Here is a 23,292-nt window from a genome sequence, read left to right as displayed (position 1 = left end):
TAGGGATTTTTGTTCGCTATTTAAAAGATGTCGTTTTGCTACTGAATTCTCAAAATGAAACACAAACAAGAAGTGTATCTATTTGCATGTTTTTCTCTGGGCAATAATAATCACTGTGTTTGTGCATGCAAATTAGTTAATTTTGTGCAAGAATGACTACAGGCAATTTGTACGTTCAAATTACCCAAGGTAAACAAAGAGAAGCATATGGACAAAAGGAACTTTTATGGAATGCATGATATTTCATTTATCCTATTTTGAAAAGAGTCCTTTGTAGGGAAAAATATTTTTTAAACATTAATTAAAAAAAAAAAAAGAGTAATCCTCTTCTCCCTATTCCCACATAACACACTTTGTATGCTTCTGCAATGCTATGTTCACACTACCAGTGCAAGTAAAAAAAAAAAATCTGGCCTCTGTCATGTGCCTTAATTGCAAGGTGCAATTAATGAGTTGTCTTCTCTGTATTCTGGAAGACAAAGAGAAACTCTATGAGTGCCTCACAGAGTGCCTCACAGCGATCCTCATGTTCCTCCAGTGCTCAGCACCTTCCAGTACCTCCCTGGGAGAGGAAGACCACGCTGCTGCTGAGGCCCCTGGAGACATCTGGGCAGGAGGAGGCCACCCAAAATGGCCTCAATCTTCCGCAGTGAGGAGATGAGCCTGATGCAGCTCTTCCTGCAGGTGGAGGCTGCTTACTGCTGCGTGGCTGAGCTCGGGGAGCTGGGTCTGGTCCAGTTCAGAGATGTGAGTAGTGCCTTGTAGGCATTCTGGGTCACTGGAGATGTTCCCCAGGTGTGTGTTTGTCGTTCCCCAAAGCTCTTGTGAAAGAGATGATGAACATCACCCCTACAGGGTGGTAGAAGAACCCATGGAGAGAACAGGACCTCCACAAAGCTGATCGTACGGCCAAGTGCCATGCTGAGACCCGACTGGTCCCTGAGTCCCCACCCAGTGCTCTGTATGCCCTTGGGACAACTCCCTCCACTACCAGAAAATGGGGGGCTCCCAATGAGAGTCCACATATGACTGCTGCTTATGTCACATAAGTCTGGGTGGAAATGGGCTGGTAAGGCCATGATGTCCTCATCCACAAGGAAATGGACAGTATTGCCCTGCCATTAGGAGTCTGTAAGATGTCCATCTGTACCAAAGGTGTTCATTCTCAGCTGATGTTAAAACAGGTGCTCAACCTTCTGCCTGTTTTCCCTCCTGTTTTTAGCTGAATGGGAATGTGAACAGCTTCCAAAGAAAGTTTGTGAATGAAGTGAGAAGGTGCGAATCCTTGGAGAGGATCCTGCGTAAGTAAACGCTTGTCAAGTGCAGTCGGCTCTGCACCAACTGGCGGTGTGGGATTAATGTCTTTGTTAAGTGCTCACACGCTGTGGGACAGAATTAGTGGCAAAATGGCAGTGTTTCCATCCGAGCTCCTGGAAATGTTTTGCATGCATCAGCTAATTAACGCTTCACCCCGTATGGGCAATAAATCATTGCCCCTGTTTTGAAAATGGTTAACTGAACTGAAAGGAAGATAATTAGCATATAAAAAATCACAAGATAAATCTGGCTCTGGGCAGGAGTCTCAACCCAGATAGCCTGACTCTTACCCCTGTGCTGTGGCCAAGTGCTTCAGCCTGGGGACAAATCCTAAAAACACAGGCAGCCAATTTCATGGAGTTTGGTTTCCTATGGAGATGTGTCCTTTGAGCTCTGCTGTCCTCCACGACACCAGCACCCACCATGACAAGGACAGCACTTGCCATTGCTAGAGCAGAGAAGCAAACCTGAGCTAGCTGCATGCCTTGTTCACAGCCCCAAGCGAGGCAGTGCCCCACCACCCATTTGTGCCAGGGCTCAGGGCTGTCTGGGTCAAGGGGTGGGAAGTAAACCACAAGATCATACTGTGGAAGGATTCAAAGCCATGAAGTCAGTGTCCTTGGCCATTTTACAGCTTGTCCCTGATGCTTTTCATGGTTCAGCTGTGCTGGAACTGCTTTGTGTCTTCTGGGTGTGTTTCTTACTGCAAGGTCATATCTGAAAGACAAATGCTTGGTAAAGCCAAGCCAGGCTGGTCCTGTTGCTTACATGCAGAGGGATAACTCAGAAATGCCCCTGCATGTCCAGTGTTCTTTCCTTGCAGGTTTTCTGGAAAATGAGATGGAAGGCATTGTGGAGATCATTAAACCAGAAAAGTACCCAGAGACACCCCTGCCTCGGGAAATGATTGATATGGAGGTACAGAATATGGGCCAGGCCAAGAAAGAGGGAAGGGGATATGCATCAGGGTGTCTGGGTAACATGCTAGATGCAGACCCCCCTGCAAGAAAGATCCTGATAACTGAGACCAGCAGAGAGCTCCCTGCTTGCAGAAGTGCTCCCCAACTCGCTGTCTCAGCAGTTAGGTCAAGGCTGGTCTTGTTGCATGTTCCTAATGGTGCCCAGTCTTTTCACTATCCCCTGTGAAAGCTCTGGTCCAATATATTAGGAGGAAAGATATCACTCTCACCAAAAACCCTCCATTATCTGTAGGAGAAAGAAGGGTTTGAGCGATTAATCAGGAGGCGTGATGTTAGAACCAGCTTCACTGCATAAAACCCAAAGGGCTGTCTGTCCTAGTGAGAGTATGGCTGTGGTATCACTGCCTGATGTTGTGCCATGACGTTGCTTTATTCTAGCCCAGCTGGAAGATTATAGAGATTTATAGACTGTGTCACTTTTAAATTCTGCAGATGCAGGTAACAAGGAAGGAAAATCGTGCTTCCCAAGGGGTTCAGCTTCACAGGAGCAAGGCGGTTGCCTGATCTGTTCTTAGGCCCACATCCTCACCTAAGTTTTGGTTTATAGTTAATGTACGTAAGATAAAGGCCTTGTTGTAGGCTTCTTTTGTAGTCAGTATGCATAGTCAGTCCACCTAGGGTCCAAGATGTTCTGTGGGGAACCACAGAGACACTGAGACAGATGGGGGTATCTACAACAGGCACTCGTTCATCTGCCTGCATTTTGGTCAGGTGGATTTTAGCCTTAATGCCTAAGTAGGACAAAATACACAACAGTGGAGGTGGCAACAGGAAAATGACATTAATCAGTATCTTCCTCAAACTCGGTGCTTACTTAAAGGCCACATTTAATATACTCCTCCTTAAACAAACAAACAAAAAATAAGCAAATAAGCCAACAATCGGATGTTTAATATTTAATATCAGCATGGTAAAGGGCCGTTGAGCTGCTACTGAGTTTTTTTCTGGATGTGGTTGGATCCTAAACAGACAGTGCTGGAGAAACTTGAGGCTGAGCTGCTGGAAGCTAACCAGAACCAACAAACACTGAAGCAGAACTTCCTTGAGCTGATGGAGCTCAAACATCTGCTGAAGAAAACCCAGGACTTCTTTGAGGTGAGAGGCCTCTTTGATCTGCCAGTAAAGATGTGGAAGGTTCCTAAAAATATTGATGTTTCCATTTGTTGTGTGTTGCTGCTATTGATTTTAAGCAAATCACAGTGCTCTTTAACACAATTCAGTAAGATGCATTTGCAAAAGTATCTCGGTCATTTTGGTGTCTGAATCTCTCTGATTCAGTGGGGCTCACGAGCTTGGCTCCCAGTTCTCTTTGAAAAATAGGGTTTATGCTTTTCAGTTGCTAAGAGGTATTTTAACTTTTTTTTTTCTCTTTTTCTTTTTTTTTTTTTTTTTTCCCTTTCTCTTTCCCTTGCTCTAAATCTCTGTGGAAAGCTGCCTTTGGGGTGAAAAATGTCAGAGGAATGATATGAAAATAGTTTTCAAATGGAGAATATTGAGGTGTTTATAAAAACATTTTTTTTTTTTTTTTCAGGCAGAAACCAACCTGCCAGATGATTTCTTCAGCGAAGACACATCTGGCCTGCTGGAGCTGAGAAGCACTCCCGCTGCAGCTGCCAAGCTGGGGTGCGTACTGGTGACAGCCCCTAGCTTGACCAGGCTTCCCACCTGCACCACACTGTTATGACACCCATACACTTCCTTCAGCCTCTTAGCACAGGCTGCCTGCCAGCCTCTTCAGTGGAGCTGATTGATCAGGGTGAAGGAGTGACTGTCCTCTGAAGTTATCATCAAAACCATGGTCAGGATATGGGTCAGTGGAACAAATGGCCTCTTACTTCCAGGCCACCGATTTCAGTGAGCCCTTAGTAGGTATTGACTGAAAATCATTTTCTTATGACTTCTCATGTTTGGCTTCTGGACTCTGGTGGGTACCAGTCCAGTTTACAGCGGTGGAAGTGGAAGCACAACAAAAATCCATAGGATGTCTTGCACTGGGCTTTGTCAAAAAGCAATACTGAGGCTGAGAGTCAGGAGAGCAGGCACCAGAGGTACTGATGGTAATTTGGCAGCCAACATAGACTCAAACAGCCTTATGTTTACCTCAGCTTGGTGTGGTTACACACGCTGATGGTTTTGTCCCAGGTGGATGTTTTTAGCTGTTAATGCTGATCTTTTTGTAGCCCTGATCAGCTCTGGTACGGGCAAAGCATGTGCCTGCAGAGACCTTGCCTTGAACAGCTGAGCCCTGGCTGTCACAGACTGAAAAGCAAGAAATTGTAAACCTGAGTGTGCTACAGGTCCCAGAAGGCTTAGAATGGTCTTGTAATTTATCTTTTAACTGTGCTCAGATTCACAGCAGGGGTTATAAAGAGGGAGAGGATGATACCCTTCGAGCGTTTGCTGTGGCGAGCCTGCAGGGGAAACATCTACCTGAGGTACACCGAAATGGACACTCCCCTGGAGGACCCCGTGACGGTGGGTACTGACCTGCTGTTGCTTCTTCTTTGCAGAAACTGAACCAGTGCCCTGGCTGGGGCAGATCTGGGGGCCTGAAGGCAGCCTTCAGATGAAGGGCAGGAGAGTCTGAGCAGGGGGAGAAGGTTTCTTTTGATACCACTTTCCCCTTTTGCCGTTATCAAGGTGGTTTCTCTGTCCTGCCTGGTGATCACCAGGGAGGTGGGCTGTGACCAAAGACAGTCAACTCCCCCGGTGTCTCCAGGGTGAGTCCTGGGGACCTCCTGTCCCCTACCCCTCTGCTCCACATTGCTCCTTCTCCCAGAGCCACCATCCTTGCCTGGTCTCTGAAACAGCACCTAGGAAAAATATTGATCCTGAAAAAGTAGGGCTGGGGGAAAACAGCACACCACTGAAGAGGCTGTCTTAAAAACAAACAAGGAAGGAAAAAATCATTTTCTGCACCTGATTCTTTGCCCTGGGTGCTTTAAATTCTGCTTGAATTGCGTTGCAGAGAGAAGAGGTGAAAAAGAATGTGTTCATTATCTTCTATCAAGGAGAGCAGCTCAAACAAAAAATCAAGAAGATTTGTGATGGGTAAGGCAGCCTGTGAGCAGGTCACAATGACTCTTGCGGAGGTGTTTGCCTGTCAGCATGGGCTGGCCGAGCTTGGAGCTGGAGATTAGATTTCTGCGCTCCGTCCATCAGCAGCACCACGGAGCTCCCTTCTGCTTCTCACTTCTGTTGCTCCTAATCATAAAGGATATACGTCACCTCAGTGCTGGGAAATTGAAGTTCTAAATTTTCCAAAGTGACTTAGAGAAGGTAGGAGGTTGAGAGGTTTTTAACTTGGGACATCTTAAAGGGGACTTTTTTTTTTTTTTTTTTCTTGAAGAAATATTTGGCATCCTTCCCCTGAAAATCAGGGGCCCTAGCAGATATTGCAGCTTGTGCACTTGGAGCATGCTAATCCCCAGACTGCTCCCAAGCCTTTCAGCATGAAAAGATGATGCTGTAGTTTGCTCCCCCCTTTCCCAAGGCCTTTGGGCAATGTCTGTGTAATCAGAGACAGAGCCCAGAGAAATGAAAGCTTCATACAGCCTGACTTGTTTCCACCCTGTTAAGCATCTTGAAAAGATAATTCAGGTTGAATATTTTGTTACTCTTTCATAACACTGGTGACCGATGGGCTTTGTTGCGGCGTAAATCAGATTTGATGAGGGGATCTGTCTGCTGTTACCGGATCCATTTGAGGCATAACCCTGCAGCCAAGTGAGGCCAGCCAAGCACCTACAGGCTACAGAAGTTCAGGGGGATGGAGCCAGCAATTTCTCTTGCCCAGCCTGTGTGCTTGGGGCAGGCCTTTCCTTGCCTCCTGGGTTTAATCAGAAGGGCAGTCCATCTAGCTGGGAGCACTGACTTCACCCCAGATCAGCCCTGTGCTCATCCTCAGGCCACATAAGGTGGGCATGTCTCTGCATAAAGCAGCCACAGGGGCACGGAGAGCTGCAAGAAGGCTCTCAGGTCTCAGTCACTCCTATCTGACCCCAAACCTCAGAAAAGGGGGATGTTTTGCCATCAACACTGGGCAGGACCAGTCTGCTGCCAGTTGTCTTTGGGCAAGCCTCATTCTCTTCCCGGATTACAGTTTCCTGCTTGTGTCCCACTTCTTTGCTTGCTTTTTAGGCACTGTTCAGTACATTTCTCCCATTCTGTACTCCTGGGCAATTGCTGGCTGTGAATGCTTCCCATTGGACTTGCCCCTGTGCCGATGGCCTAGCAAGTTGCCAGGGCATACAGTTAGAGTTGGGGTAGCACACAAAGAGCTGAGGGCATTTGATTTTGGAGGACTTTTTTTCCTCTGCAACATTTTAGACTCCCTGCAGTCACAGTATTTTTTTCTGGGGTAGAAGAACAGGCAATATGATGCCTGCCAGCATTTTCATTGCTGATTGAACCCAGAATCTTACCAACAAGAGGCGTGACCCTCTGCAACAAGGTGCAGTAGGGAGCCTGCAGCACTGGCAGTGTGAGAAGATCTTTACAGGGCGGGCAATGACATGACAAGTATGCTGTTATGATGTGGATGTGGTGGTAGGTTCACAGAAAGTATGCTAGCTTCTCTCAGCCTTTTGAAACTGAAAGGAAACATGCCCACCTAAGACAAATCCACAGGATGTCCTTTGCAGTGCTAGCACACAGGTTTTCCTTTATTGCCAGATAATCAGGCTACACTTGAAATCCTCCTTTATGTCCTTTCTTCCTCCCTTTCAATTTATTTTTTTGCTTGCTATTATGCAGCATATGTCTGTTTTGCTGAGTGTCTGTTTTTTAAAATGTATTTATCCTATGCATCTCCTTTTGTGCTCTGTGGGCCATCAGCCATCCCTGATACACAGGTCAAGACATTTTGGTCTGGCCCATCTTTAAGGCAGGGTTAACTATACCTGAAGCAGATGGCTGTGTCATTCCAGCCCCCGCAGGACATTTCTGCTTAGCACTAAGTCATCATTCATGACAAGTAAATATCCTGCAAAAATCACGGGATTGATATAAGCCAGTCTCCTGCAAGGCAGGCTAAGATTTGTTTGCAGAGCAGTGTGCCTCAGGTTACGCCTGTAGTCCCCGCTTGACTCTAATTGGTAACATTAGTCTGCCAATTTCATGAGCATTAAGACCATGCACAAATTTATTAGTGAGAGGTGTAGGGGAGCAGGGAGGAGGAAAATGTAAGAAATTTTCTTTTCCTCCTTTTCTTGCGGCTGCCTCGGTGCTAATGTGAATACTAAACTGGGTTTATCAATGTAAGGATTCCCTGCTGAATTCTCCTGGAGCTTTCAGAGATGTCTGTGCCATTAGGGCAAAGCTGATATTCGGTATGCAAAATGGCTGTTAAAAGATCAAAGCAACACTGCTGCAATAACGTTATTGGAAACGGGGGAACTGTACAGCATGGAGGAGTAAGCTTTCAAGTTTGATTAAAAATCCTTATTAAAGATGAACTAAGAGCTGTGAAGAATAAGAAGATGGAAATAATTAGGTAGGGTGAATAACCTTTGGAAAGGAATACCAGGTGTTGAGTGAGCAAAGATTCGATTCTGGAAAGGGAAGTTTAGCTGAAGAGCGTGTGCTGTCATTATACACAGCTCTGAGCTGATCTCTAGGAAACTGCTGCTCGTTTTGTTCAATTTGCAACTGTCCTCGCTTGTGTGTGTGCTGGAACTGATTCTGAGGACCAGGTGGTGGTATATTCTGTGCTCAGATGAAGCCAGAACGTGATGTTTATCTGTACAGAGCATGCACATTTTTGTCTCTTAAGCGGGGACGGACCCCCATGACCCTGCTACATCTTCTTTTAATTCGTCACACTTGCACAAAGGCAGTCTTTCAGCTACCCTGCCTCAGGATAGCTCCACTGCAGGACGGCAGCAGAGTGTTGCACTTGGAGGGGTGTGGGGGGGAAGATCTGGTGCACTCTTCTGCACCATCTCCCCCTCTGTAAAGAGGCACGATCTCTTCCTGCAGACCTGTAAAGAGGCGTGATCTCTTCCTGCAGACCTGCTGGAGCAATACTGAAGGATGACATTTATAATGCCCTTGAAGTGGCAGGGCTGGCACAAGCACTAGATATCACTGAACAAACCAAGTAGGAAAAGAAAGAGAGGGATCTCTGCTATTTTAATTATTGCAACACCACTAGAATGACTTGCAGTAGTAAAGGTGGTCAAGTTGCATACTACAGGTAAAGTAGTGTACGATACCTGCATGGAGATAAGACCTTCATGTATACACAGGGAGCCTACGTTTGTCCTTATTATACCACACTAAACTAACCAGCTGAATCTCCCAAATGCAGTCTTGGGGGTAAGCTAACAGAAAACATTTACCTGGGTCTGGACACTTACACACTGATGCTCATATTTAAAAACACCTGAGAGTGGTGTATGTCAGGTCAGCATACAACCTCACCCCTCCTTCCCTTGCTCCCAAGCTGTTTAGTTGTACAGATAGACCAGAAGTCAAGAGCCAGCCGTATGATCAGCCTGCTTTTGTTTTACCCTGGAAATACAGAGGGTCTTTTTTATTTTATTTTTTTTTTTTTACGGGGTAATTTACTCGCACAGGCTGCGTGCACGAAGGGCGTTTGCTTGCTGTGCAGCAGTAGCTGGGCTTTGCCTACCCCCAGTGACCGAGTGCGGGTAGTGCACTGGCAGTGACACGGGATTTTTCCAGCCTCGGTGCAAGAGGGACATCTGTTGGCCACCCCGTTAACCGGGCTGCATTTGCCAAAGTTATTTTACTGTGGCTCCTTGCAGCCCGAGCAACTTCCCAGGACTTTAGCAGGGCATCCTTATTGTGGGCGTATGTGTATTAGAGCTGAACGCTGCGTAATATCTTGTGCCTTGTAGCAGCTGAGACAGGGAGTGGGTTTTCAGCTAGAACAAGCAAAAGGATGCTTTTTCTTATGAAGAGATTAATGTACCTTTTGGGACATTTCTGGGAGACCCATAACAGCTTTGTTCAGCAGTACATGGCACCAGGTGAAGGATAAAGTCCAGTTTCCCCAACTTTGAGCTGAGAAGAGCACAAAGGAAGAAAAAGTCAATTAAATAAATGATACTTCTCACTTCTCTCTTCCTGAGGCTAGGTTTCGTGCCACAGTCTATCCCTGTCCGGAGTCTGCCACCGAGCGCCGAGAAATGCTTGATGGAGTGAACACAAGGATTGAGGATCTGAACACAGTAGGTGGCAATGGCTTTACCGGGGTCTGAACCCTGCAAGTGGACCTGCCCAGTTGTTTGTCCTGCCCGAACCCCTGTGGCCATGGCTAGGTCTCTCCGTTGCTCAGTCACATCCTGTGGCTGGGGCACAGGGATGAGCAGCAGTGTTGCTGCAGTCTCACGGAACTGAGCTCTGTTTGCAGGCTGTAGTACAACTATACTAGGTGCAGAAAGGGCTCAAGTGAATTTTTAAAAATATATTGCAATTAGGTATTCTTTACCATGATAATCTCTCTTGAGGCTGTTGGTACACAAGCAATGGAAAGCCAAGGCTGTTTCTCTAGAAGTTCAAGTCTCCAACCTTTTTTTACCCCATCATTTAATGTAGGGCTGAAAATTACCAAGTTCAGTCATTGTGAGTACTGAATGGCTTGTATATCCACATACTGTACCAGGACTTCACGCCTCTAAAGGAGTCCTACCTGTGACCTTTGTATTGCTACACATGATGATACGTGTGTCCTGAGGCAGGCGGGAATGTGCACTCTGTTTGCAGTTGGCACCCTGCTGTAACCCCTTTTGTGGATACCCTTAATATCCAAGCCTACTCCTGAACTGACTTTCACTCGTAACCATCATAGGCAGGAGTCTTCTTCAGTGCTCTTAGACAATGCTGGTTATCCTCCTAATGCAAGTGTCCCCTGTGCCCATTTATGCATCAGCACTGTGATGTGGGGATCCCACCAGGGCCACGGGCTGTAGCTCTATAAGCAGCAGTCACATAGCCCAGGAACTCCTGTTGGTCTCCTGAACACTTTCAGGGGCTTGGAGCAACGCTGGGAGAGCCATCAGCAAACAGCATCGTGCACCTGGTGCTAAATGTGTCCATACCCAGACCTTCATACTCTGCCCACCAGTACACTTGGCTCTTTCATATGAACCATCCCCCTTTCCACAGCCCTCCCCAACCTGCCTTCCCAAATAACTGCTGAGTAGAGCATACTACCTGTGCCTTCCTATCTCGAGCACTGCCTGTGCTGTGCTTGCTTACAGGTGATAACCCAAACTGAGTCCCACCGCCAGCGACTGCTGCATGAGGCAGCAGCCAACTTGTGGTCCTGGGAGATCAAGGTGAAGAAAATCAAGGCCATCTACCACATCCTGAACTGCTGTAACATCGATGTCACCCAGCAGTGTGTCATTGCAGAGATCTGGTTCCCAGTGGCTGACGCTGGCCGCATAAAAAGAGCCCTCCATCAGGGAATGGTAAGAGGCCAGAGCTTTGGGTCCCTGAAGCCCTCACACAAACCACATAGCTCATATGTTGAGCATACGTTCAAGCTTTTGTCTGTTACTGTAATGCTGGCCTCCCTTTTCAGCGTTAATTAAAGTTGAGGTTGTTGCATGATGGCTTGGCCTTGGGGAGTTTAAGGTCAGCATTAAATCTTAGCAGGTTTGTGACTGAACCACAAGAGTCAGCAGTGCTGGCAGCGTTGCCCAAACAAATCAATAGCACAGAAAATGGGAAAATCTGGACATTAGAAAAAGGGTTGAGATATAACACTTTTAAGTCTAACACTCATATTGCTGCATGTGCAGCCTGGACAAAGGCCTTTGTGTTGTGGGACCAGTGCCTTCCTGGTAGCCACCCTGACTGGGTCTGTCCTTGTCTCTGGGTCTGCAGGAGCGAAGTGGCTCTACCATCGCCCCTATCCTCACCGCCATACACACCAGGATGGCACCACCCACCTTCAACAGGACCAACAAGTTCACAGCTGGATTTCAGAACATCGTGGATGCATACGGTGTGGGCAACTACAGGGAGATGAACCCAGGTGAGAAACACTTGGCTACCTGTGCCAGGCTTGCCAAAGCCGAAGTGAAGGCCTTTGGGCTCTCATCAGCCTGAAACTGACTGAGAAATCGGAACTGTATTTTCTGCTGCCAAGAATTGGCACTGCCTAGTGTATAAGCATGGATTTTCTCAAGTACAGAATCTGGCCCTCAGTCCTCAGTGGCTGGTTTTGGCAGGAATAATGAACAACACAAAAATAGAATGGGAAACAAATGGTGAGGTAGCAGATCTAAGGAAAAGATTTAAACTCACAAGGTGAATATAAGGTGAGCTTATTATCATGCTGAGGACAACAACAACAAAAAAGCACTGGAGAAAAGTGTAAAACAGTTGTAGAGAATACCAAGGAGACCACTGAGAATGAACAGAAACTTGGAAATGAGAGCCTGTGGGAACAGATGAGGTAGACTCTAGGTGCTTGGACTTAGAAGACTGAGAAACACAATAGTAACCTTTAAGCACATTTTTCTCTTGCAGAAAAGAATGCAATTGTCTGTACATTATGTTTTCCTTTTTTTTTTTTTTTTTTTTTTTTGCTTTTATGATGGGATGAAATGAAGGCTAAACTGCAAGGAAGGTGGAGGTCAGAAAGTTGGAAAATCTTTCTAGTGGTAAAGCTAATTCTGCCCTAGATCTTGTTGCCTGGTGTGTAGGGGAGAGAGCAGGGAGGCCTTTAAGGACAGCAGCTGTGAAGAACGACTTGGAGGGGTGGACTGCTCCTCCTTTTGTTTAGGAGTTGAGTGTCCTGTGTTTTCTTTCCTGCAGCTCCTTACACCATTATTACCTTCCCCTTCCTGTTTGCGGTGATGTTTGGGGATTGTGGCCATGGTGCCATCATGCTGGCCTTTGCGCTCTGGATGGTCATTAATGAGAAGAGCCTTCTGGCCCAGAAGAGCACTAATGAGGTGAGTACCAGGGAGCTGGTGCACCCCATCAGCTTAGGAAAAGGCTTGCTGTCCCCATTTGATAAAAGGAGCATTCAGCTTCCCACAGACTGAGCAGGGATCCTCTGAAGATGCCTGTGAGGCAGATATTTGGTTACCAGCGCTGTGCCTCTCCCCCTGCAGATCTGGAACACCTTCTTCAGCGGGCGTTACTTGATCCTGCTCATGGGCATATTCTCCATATATACTGGCTTCATCTACAATGACTGCTTCTCCAAATCGTTCAACATCCTTGGCTCGTCTTGGCATGTCATCCCCATGTTTAAAAATAATACTTGGAAGTAAGTGGCTAAATGTGGGAAACAAGTGAAAACACACCAAATGGAGCACGTAGGCTTTGAAAGAAAGACAGAGTGACTGTGTGGGGAGGGAAAGAACACCCTGCTGTGGATGCAGTCATGAATGAATCAGAGGTTTTGTCTGACACACACAGACAAACTCACTATTGAAATGGAAATGTGGAGTCCCTGGGAACATGCCTGTTTGTTCAGGCACTGATGTGCATAAAAATCTGCAGGTGTCCAGGACTGATGCATAGAGAAATATTAGTGTGATGGCAGAATTATTAGTGTGAGGGCAGGGCCCACTTCCACACACACACATGTGCACACAAACCCAGGATAATAATTCACAGGCTGGAGTCAGTGAGAGCCATCATGTGGTAGCCCTGAGCACATCTCATGTAAGTGTGCTGTAGGCTTATACCATGAGATTTAGCTGCAAAGGTTATTTCACTTTTCTCTTGTAGTAAGGATGTGCTTCTGGAAAACACAGAGCTGCAGCTGGATCCGGCAGTCCCAGGGGTCTACTCTGGAAATCCATATCCATTTGGAATAGATCCGGTAATTAAATTAAATTGCTCTAAGCTAATTTGTGTTTTAGTCCTGTTTCTACATATCAGGTACATCAGTAGCTCCCTACTCTCTCTCCTAAAGCCACACTCTTCACTTCTTTCTCTTTACCTGTTCTTTACACAGTAGTTGTGATGCCTTTCTGTAGCGTTCAAGGATATAAATACTCATCTTTTAAAACTATTATTATTGTTTTTTTTTTTTATAATTTTGCACAAACAGCAGCTAAATGGTAAGCGGGAAGGAATTCTGCTTTTACTAGAGGGTGATCTTGTGCTGTAGTGTGTTCTCTGTCACCGGGCTGCTGGACTCAGTTTCCTTATTGGAGTACTTCACCCATTACATAGCTACTTCACAAGTTTGAGGGTTAAGTCCTGATTTCTATGCAGTGTATTCATCAGACAAAGTGTGAAGTAAATGCCAGTGTTATTTAACAATCCACAGTTTCTTCTCTGTGTTCTATTTCTTTCTTTCCGTTCTCTTTCACATTTTAAAATGCAGTTGTTAACATCAGGCTTTCGTGTTTCAACCTTAATATCAGCCAGTTAGTCCCTGCTGTGCTGGATGCTCTCTCATTTCTGTCGGTCACACAAAGAAACATGAGCTTCTCCTGTTTTGTAGAGTGATTGACCTTGTAGGGAGTTTTTCACAAACCCAGCTCTGAAGCTCAACCCAGGACGCAAGCAGTGCAATTCAGCCATGTCAAACAGCTGAATTTTCTGTACACACCCCCAGCACACCCCTAATTTACTCTAACCATGGTTAACACATCTTCCATACTGGCTGCTACTTGCTTGAGGGGCTGGGACCCCTGGGTGGATGGGAGGGAGGAACAGAAGAGAGGCAGGCAATAATCGGGTCTCCCTGGCCAGTGAGTCGAAAAGAGCTTTTCTGTGTTGTTCAAATGAAAAGTTAGAAAATGCTCTGTCCTCATTAATCTGGTGAATGTCAAACAAACTTCTCTAGCAACAGGAAGGATTTTCTTGTGTCTTTTCACCTCTGCTGAAGGAGGTGACTCAGCCTAAGGGCAAGGAATGACACCACAAATACCTAGGTTCTGCTACCAGCCTTGGCTTAAGTTTCTGGTGGACTGAAGCAAAGTCACTACATTATTTTAAATCCCTGTTATTTCCTCTGCTAAGTGAGGATGGTACATTATACCTTTCAGATGTGAAGACAGATATTATATCACACTTGGCAGAGTGAAATTATAAAGAACATATTATAAAGAATATCTAGATTTCTGTTGCTTGTTATATTCTTACTAGAACGAGTAATAGTAAATTGTTGAGTCACGACTTCCACAAGTCTTACTGAGAAAACACCTTGAAATTTTGTTCTCCTGTCTGTGTTCCTTTTCCCAAAGATTTGGAATATTGCATCAAACAAGCTGACTTTCCTGAACTCCTACAAAATGAAGATGTCGGTTGTGATAGGGATTGTGCACATGGTTTTTGGGGTGATACTCAGCCTCTTCAACCACATGTAAGTCTGTTTCACCAACCCCATTGCTGCAGCACAAAAGTCCTCGTCTCTAGTGTCCTTCATTCATAGCCTCATATCGAAGTCTGATGACTTGAATTTCACCCTTTCCCCATTGCACTGTGTACACTGTCAGAGTGCTGAGTCCAAAAGCCACAAGGATGGCCATCTCTTGGGTGAATTGTCTTTTAAACTTTCTCTCTTCAACTTTTACATTTTGTGGAAATATTAAAACACACTAAATTAAAAACATACATTATCTCCTACTATTGATAACTTCTGAATTGAAAGACAAATTCCTTTGGTCTAATTCAAAGCACACTGAAACCTTGCACACTGTGCAAGCATCTCTTCCTCCTGACTTACTGGGCCTTTGTTCAGGACCTATGCACGTGGCTATTCATCTTCCTCTATATTTTTCAACAAAAAATAAGAACTGTAGGTAGAATGATGGGGTAGACACCGCCCTCAAGAGGCTACCACAACAGGAAGGTGTGTAGTGACCCACAAGGACAAAAAGCTTTTGCAAATGACAATGAAAGACTGCACCTACAGAACTGATTTTATACCTGCTTCTGACCTTCCCCAGCTTATAATGCTTAACTTTGTGAATTTGCTATTTTTTTTATTATATAAGTTTTTATTTCAACATATTAATCTTACCGGTATGGTAAAGCCATTTAAACAATGGCTTTTATTCATAAGGACTGCCAATACAGAGTTCTTTTTTGGCTAGTGACAGCTGTATGTTTCTTATGTGGTTTTCCAAAGACTAAACAGCATACAGTATTCTCATACTTGGGTGCAAATTTGTATCAATACCTACTCTATTAATTACACATATCTTTTCTTATTCTTTCCAGCTACTTCAAGAAATACATAAACATTATCCTGCAGTTCATTCCAGAGATGATCTTTATTATCTCTCTTTTTGGATACCTTGTCTTCATGATTATTTTCAAATGGTGTCATTTTGATGTCCACTCATCCCAGAGCGCTCCAAGCATTCTCATCCACTTCATCAATATGTTTCTGTTCAGTTACAGTGATGATTCAAATGCTCCATTATATACGCACCAGGTATGCATCAGTCATCTTGAATCCACTGTAGCTGTTTGTGAATTCACAGTGGATGTGAGGAGGGTGGGCATAAAGATGGGGAATGGACTCAGAACCTCAACCACAAATGCCAGTAACATAAGAGAAGTCTGTTCTTCTGGTATTCTTGTTGGTCTTGTAGATAGGTAGGAGAGATGCAGAGGAAATCTCATTCTTGGTGTCATTCCTGCAAGAACAATGATGCAGTTTAAGATACTTGGGGAGAAAAAAAAAAGGAAAGGAGGAAGATTAGATGTTCAAAACTGTGTATTGCAGAAGTGTGGTCCTGAAGTTTGGCTAGACCCTAGAGATATAGCAATCGTCTCCTTTCCTTGATGATCCCTTCCTTATTTCTACTTTGGAAAACCTGAAAACTCTATTTTCAGCTTAAAAAAAAAAAAAAAAAAAAAAAGCAGTAGCTTGAGGATATGTGGCAGCTTTTTGTCAAAAGTATCTTCTTTGGGGAGCTCACAAAAAAAAAAAAAAAAGCTAAAGAGAGTAAACATCTTTTAAAGTCACCTATTATTGTTCAGAACAGGGATTTATTTTTTTTTTTCTTGCTTGATATCAGCAGCATCAAGAAGAATCTGCAAGCAAATGCTGCCTCCAGTCACACATTTACATTTATTCAGTTGCACACTTTGGTACTCCAGCTTGAGCTCAGTTATAGTGCTGCTGGTGAGTCAGGGTTAGCAGGAAGACCTGGTCTGTTCCAAGTAACTGCGTTACGTCTGCAGGAGAGATTGGGAAAACAGTTTTATCAGCCTTCAAAAAGTCATCAAATCATATTTTGTTTTGTAACAACTCAAAGCCTTTCCAAGACAGTCATTTTTTCTTCTATACTTACCCTCCATCTCCATTAGTAACTCAGTTTGTGCAATTCCCCTGGGTAGTCTGAACGCAAAGATTGTGTGAAATTAACCATAAAGTGATAAGGGAGCTGAGCTCTCTTAAAAAATATATATATACAAAAGATGTAGGGTTGTTTTATTTTGTTTTTAAAGTACAAACATTTATGTTAGGACAGAAATAGGAGTGGCACACTGCAACAAGAACACTTTGTATTGTTGTTGCTGGTGGAGCGATGTGTGATCAAAGCTAAATTACGGGAATTCAATTACATTCTGGAAATAGAAATGGAGAGCAAATCCTGTATCCTCTGCTTTCCAGGGGAAGACTTGAATGACTCAGCTCTCACAGCATTGTTTCTACGTTGGTCAGAGCAAGGCAAACTGATTACCTCACCCAGTGGTTAAGATATTTGCTTGGACAATTGGAGAGCCAGGTTAAAGTCCATAACATTTGGTTTTGGCAAACTACTCTTCCCAATATGAAAGACTTTCATCTCCAAGTATCCAACTGTCTCCAGAAAGCTAACAGTGCATTTTGGAGCCTTAAGAAGTACACATTTATTTTTGTATCTTTACAAACAGGAGAGACTCAATCAATATGGGGTGTGTATCTGTCAAATAAAACAAAAACAAACAAACAAAATAATAATAATAATAATAATAAAACATTTCATAGAACTAGTTTTCTTACCATAAATTTAGTTGGCTAAAGGAAGTAAGAGTGACATTTTGTTCTTCTGTTTGTTGTCTCTTTTAGAAAGAAGTGCAGAGCTTTTTGGTCATCTTTGCTCTGATTGCTGTTCCCTGGATGCTCCTAATTAAACCTTTCATCCTCCGAGCCAACCACCAGAAAGCACAGCGCATGGTAAGGGACAAGCGTCAAGCTTGGGTTCAGTACAGCAAAGGCAAAGCTGAGGCGACAGACCCCCAGAAGTGATCTTTTTTTTTTTTTTTTTTTTTTTAAAGAGGCTGCTTTCCTCTAATCTCAGACTATCTCCAGTGATTTCAAAGTGTGTTTTAAGGCACATGCACCCAGACACGCAGGCATGTAGACATTTGGCTGACCCATCTAAATGGGAAGCAGGAGCTTTTGCTCCCAAGGCCATACATTTGTTGGGAGAAGGGTGACACCAAGCTCTTTCAAACATAATATCCTAAACCAGAGGAGATTTAGAGAGACTGAAGGGCCAGTAAAGCCAACACAGGGCACAGGCCTCCATTCCTGGTCTTCAGCCATCACTAACAACTGGTCGGCTGCTCTGTAGGAACAGGGCATCTGTGATACCCCTGGCCTCTGAGAGACCAGCACTGCTTGGAGAAGAGCCTTGATTTTACAGCTTTCCAGCAATGCTTTCTTTCCTAAGTGACTGCTTTCACATTAACAAAACCCTCCTTCCCATGGGCTCTGTGGTTCACCCAGCTCTTCAGCATGCAACTGCGGCAGCTGCAGTTTCCCAGTTGCTCATTAATTCTCTCCTTTATTACGCTAACAGGACTTTACTTGTCTGTCAGGATTTACTTCTCTTTATAGTGGGAGGTAGTGCCTGGAGTACCTTTTATAGGGCACAGATGTTTCCATTAGAAGAAAGAGATGCTGGTTGTGCTGTGTGACCTTTTCCAACCCAGTCACTTCTGACCTATAACTGAAAGCCAGGTCCCTGGAGACTTTTGCAGCCCTGCCTCTGCGCTGTAATTTCTTGTTTTGTCATTCTTCTGGGATTTCGATGAAAGCTTGACATGGCTGACTCCAGCTCCTGCTTTTACGCTAGCAACATCTGACAGCTTTTCCCCACCTCCTATTCTGCCCTTGTATTTCTGTTCCTGATTTTCATATGTTAGCTGTCTGATCACATCTTACATTTACCCAGATTTATATGTTTGCAACAAAGTCTGTTCCCTGTGCTGACATTCAGGTAAAGCAAAGATAAAGCAGGTGTGACAAAGATTGCTGCTGCAACAGGAAACAATATGTTATCATGAGACTTTGCCCATGAAACCTGTTGGAAGCTATAAAGAATGACAAGGCAGAACCTGACAGAAGCTGTGAAGTCAGGATTTTGTTATGCTATATAATAGGGCTATTATAGACATAGAATGGAGGGCTATTCTTATGCTGTGCTGTCATTTCTGTGATGAGGCTTGGATCAGGTTGCTCAGGCTTCTACAAGAGCTCTGTAAAGAATGATTATGAGAGAAGATGGGTTATCATAGTGTTTTTGTCGATTCAAGAGAGATGAATCTCTCAATCAAGAGATCTGAATTGTGTTTCTGTCTGTATCCCAGTAACTTTGTGAACTTCATCAAGTCACCTGATCTTTTCAGGCTCCTTTTCCCTTTCACCTGATGAAAACATCTTTGATTTGCAGCCATATAATTGACACGATCAGCCTTAATGTGCCCCAGTATTCTCATATGCCAAAAGTAATGTTTTTTTGCTTGGTGGGTATAAAGGGTGCATTGTGAGACCAGAAACTAGCTCTAAATTAGTTGGAATCACTGAAAAGTGCTCTAGGATGGATTTTATTTTTTTAATTATTACGAGCCATTCAGTAGGAGTACTCAATTTTTGCAGTCAATGATGACTGACTATTGTTCAACTTGTCCTCACGTTCACGATGCTGTTTTTCACATGTTACCTGTCAAGAGGTTAGTGATGGAGCTCTGTGCTGTGGTCTGCTTCATTTTGGTTGCAACCTCTAGCATGACACAAACAAAACATTGCATTTTGTTTCTGAAAGATTCGGTCTCAGGCCAACTCAGGAAACACTGGGGGTGAAAATGAAGTGGAGACCAATCACTCCAGAAAAGCTTCCCAGGGAGACCACAGTGGTGGCCATGAAGATGATGAAGAAGAGGTAAGAAAATGTGGGCAGAAAGAATTGTTCAGACAGACACAGTAGTACAAGACACAAAGCCAAGCAGAAGGTTTTTTGGAGTTGCCAGCCCTTCTTTTTAAGAAGATACCAAGACATTCTGTTGCAACAGTTTGTGTTTCCAAACAGAGTAAACTCTGAATTTTAATAGAATAAATTCCTTTAAATTTTGCCTTAAGTTTTGCCTGGTGAGGGTAGGCATTCTTACAGATCTCATGCTTTTACAAACCTCAAGCTTTCGTTTCCCCAGGGGGTTGTTTCACTTCTACTTAGCACCCAGAGAAGGTCAAGACTTCCCCCAGAGTCAGCAATTTTTCCTTCCTTTAAATTGCAAAGGAGTATTTAAAAGTTGGCAGCCTGCAGTGTTGGCTAAGGAGGAAAATCTTCCTTTGGCAGAGTCTGTCGAGGACTTCTGCAATATGCAGCTACACAGTGAAAAAAGTGACAAAAATGTTTGTGACTGTCTGAAGTATCAACAATATCAAGCGTGTATATGGCTGACTGAGAAGGGAATCTTCACAGTCTTAGAAGAAATGCTTATTTGGTGATGCTATCTGCCCATTGGCAGATAGTCTGAACTTTATATAAGAATTTCTTTATATAAGAATTTATATAAGAATTTCTATACTTTATATAAGAATTTCTGTGTCTATAGGAAATCACAAAGATTGGTAGCAATTGGATTGCCATCTTATTCCAGATTTGAAATTATAAGACTGGAATAGGAGCTGGTTTCTGAATATTTGCTTTTCACTGAAATTCAGAGGAGAATGTAAGGAAAGGTCATAGAGAATTGACACTTTTAAGCAGTCTTTTTATCTAGATAGTATCTTTTTTGTTGCTTAGGACATAGTGAAGAAAAGGGAAGAGTATGAAGAGTCTTTGTCGGAATGTTATCTAGGAAACCCTGAACTAAGAAATAAGAGAAATGTGTTTGGTTTTACATTGTTTCAGTTCAATTTTGGAGACATATTTGTCCATCAAGCTATCCATACCATCGAATACTGCCTGGGCTGCATCTCCAACACAGCATCCTACCTGCGGCTCTGGGCGCTGAGCCTAGCCCATGCACGTGAGTGACTGGCTGTGCCTGTTAGCTACCTCACCAGCAACTCCCTGCTGATCCCTGCTTCTGATGGTGTTTGATTAGCGCTGCAGATTTCTTCATTAAATCAAAGTTCTCCTTCTGGGCAATTGCATCCCAGAATGTTTTGCCTCAGATAAATCCAAGTGTTTTGTGTTGGCCTTCTCAATTTTCAGTGGTGATTCCCGGGTGCTATATGTCAGGGATCTCCAGACTCCATTTCCTAGCCAGGGCCCATTTTCCATGCTACTCCATTGCTGTCCCTCTGGAAGAGTCCTCGTGGTGTGTGGCAGTGTAGGAGGTGCAGCCCAAGTGGCTGCTCCAGTCCACAGAGGCAAATGCAGTATGGGAACCATAGCTGCATGGCTTACAAGGCACTTGCTATAGCCTTAGGGTACACAGATAAATGTTGAAAAGACTTGAAACAGATACTTTTATTCAGTTCAGCAAAACAAAAAGAAATCTTTCAGTTCAAGGACTCCTGAAACTTCTCACTTTTGGTAGTATTTTTCCCAAGCAACATTTAGCAGAAACTCACATTTCATGAAAAATGTACGGCATTTCAATGTCTTTTGTCTTGATTTAAGACAAAAACAAAGTCTCAAACTCTAGAAATTCCCTCAGGCTGGAACATCAGATTTTCAACTACCCTAATTTTTATGAAGTGGTTTTTATTAATATTGCTGTACTGCCTCTGGCTATGAGTTGTGCCTGCCCTGAAGAACTGGGCACAATCTACAAAAAGAAAACAGAAGGGAGAGGGGTGCCATGCACTGATGGGTTGCGCTGTACTGCTTGGCACAGAAATGAGCCTAGTAAAGGTTGATTGGAAGCTAACATGCATTAGCTTAAATGGAGGACAAGTATCTAAATAAAATAAAATAACTAAAGAACTTAGCTAAGGGCAGTCCTACATGTTATGTCAGAACTCTGCCTGGAAAACCATTGTATTCTTCTGCAGCCTTTCAAAGTGGCACTGACAGGAGTATTTTTCCTGAGGGCATCAGTTGCAAGGGGATCCCTCACATCTGTTGTCACCTAAAGTAGCAGGTCATTTAATTTATAGTCTGGATATGGCCCGAGGACCTCCCTGCAATGACTGATGAAACAGAAAACAAGGCTGGACTTGTGGCTGGCATATCTGGATGGGAAAGAGCTGAGCTAAGTCCTTGCCTTGCCTGTACCACAAGAGGAAAATTGCTTGATTCTCAATCTATCCTATGTAACTGGGATAGCTAGATTAGGAGTATGTCTTCTTCTTGCCAGACACATCAGATATGTTGATATAAACCTGTTGATATCTGTTGATCAGATATGTTGATATAAATGTGTGCAAGACACACACACACACACACACAAAATCTTAAAGAAAGAGGCAAGAAGCAGCCTAAATATTAATACAGCCTGTCTTGGGTGAGACCAACCAGTTGTCTTTTTTTTTTTTTTTTTTTCCACCACAGCTTCTCCAAGGCACCTTAAGAGAAGTTGTTTTTGAGAACAAATGGGTGTTGGAGAGCAATGCCTGTGGGTATTAGCCAGCATCAGTCAGTACAGCTTGAAACCTCATCTGCACATGTATTGACTATGTCAGTCGATCACGTTCTCTGGGATTTAGCAGTAGGCAGTCCTAGAAGGCTCTGTGTAGTGCCTAGCTGCCATGTTGAAGAGGTGCAAATTAAACTGATGACTGTATCATGTCAGGGTAGCAACAGGCCTGGTAGTTTTCTTGTGTGGACTTGTGACACAAAGCCAAGACAAACCAGCACATTTTGCTTCCAACACAGTGAAGAGGAGCAACAGAAAATAGCCTGCATGCACTTTCCTTCCCTTCTCATCATGGGGAAGCAGGGTGGCCATATGTGATTACTGTCAACAGTGTTGACATTTTATTTTAAACCAGCTCACCTAACTGGGAAAAATGGGTGAGCTGCCAGACTGTTTCTGTGCACAGCTGTTGCTCAGAATTTGTTTCCTGTTATTTCTTCTTGCAGAACTGTCAGAGGTTCTCTGGACAATGGTGATGGAAAGTGGACTCAGCAACAGCAGCTGGACAGGCCTCATCACCATCTTCATCATCTTCGCGGCGTTTGCAGTGCTGACAGTGGCCATCCTGCTGGTCATGGAGGGTTTGTCGGCCTTCCTGCATGCCTTGCGCCTGCACTGGTAGGTGGTGTGGCCTGTGGGAGCTTTCCTCAGGTCACTCTTTCAGAGGGATAGGGCTGTAGGCTCCGAGGACCATCGTGACGTTCATGATAAAGCCTGAAGACACAGCCACACCACTGGTCGTGTGTCCCACCCAGGGTTACCATCACACAAGCAGCTGGGGACCACCAACTGCAGCATGATCTCAGACAGAGGTGCAAAACCTGCTGAAACCCTGGGTCAGTTTTCATGCCGTTAGCTCAGATTGAGCTCCAGGCTGTCTGAGCTTTGTGGCAGACCGGTTTTAAGTGAGGAGCATTTTCAGGATGACTTGGAGCAAGTTGGAACTAATAGGTGACAGGTTGCTCTCTGGGGCTGCCTGTGTCTCTTGGCTGGCTCTGAGAGCCGACTACGTTCCTGGGCTGGAGGCTCTCACAGCCTCCCTTTTCCCGTGGGTGCAATGTTTTAGGCCTCTCACCTTGGTGTAGGTCCTGCCCACCCCAGGTAGCACTGACATCCCTCTCTGCTCCCTCCCCAGGGTGGAGTTCCAGAACAAGTTCTACGTGGGAGCTGGATACAAATTCTCCCCATTCTCCTTCAAGAACATCATAGATGGCACCACGGAAGAGTAAAGCCAGGG

General features: G+C 44.4%; 1 protein-coding gene across 1 annotated transcript; it reads left to right on the top strand.

The window, feature by feature from the left end:
• Positions 1-618: 618 nt before the first annotated feature.
• Positions 619-23,284, top strand: ATP6V0A4 (ATPase H+ transporting V0 subunit a4; the record flags this gene model as incomplete). The annotated part of the gene is made up of 20 exons (XM_084306527.1): positions 619-747; positions 1,223-1,301; positions 2,141-2,235; positions 3,267-3,392; positions 3,829-3,920; positions 4,646-4,772; positions 5,266-5,348; positions 9,400-9,493; positions 10,526-10,738; positions 11,157-11,307; positions 12,093-12,232; positions 12,395-12,552; positions 13,020-13,113; positions 14,489-14,607; positions 15,468-15,684; positions 17,311-17,418; positions 19,292-19,408; positions 20,381-20,498; positions 22,502-22,673; positions 23,191-23,284. Exons 1-20 carry the CDS (start codon positions 631-633, stop codon positions 23,282-23,284), a joined length of 2,514 nt encoding a protein of 837 aa, XP_084162653.1. The 5' UTR covers positions 619-630.
• Between the last annotated feature and the right edge of the window lie 8 nt (positions 23,285-23,292).

This window comes from Netta rufina (genome assembly GCF_964035555.1).
Source record: "Netta rufina genome assembly, chromosome: 1".
Lineage (NCBI taxonomy): Eukaryota > Metazoa > Chordata > Aves > Anseriformes > Anatidae > Netta > Netta rufina.
This window is presented reverse-complemented; position numbering and strand designations above follow the sequence as displayed.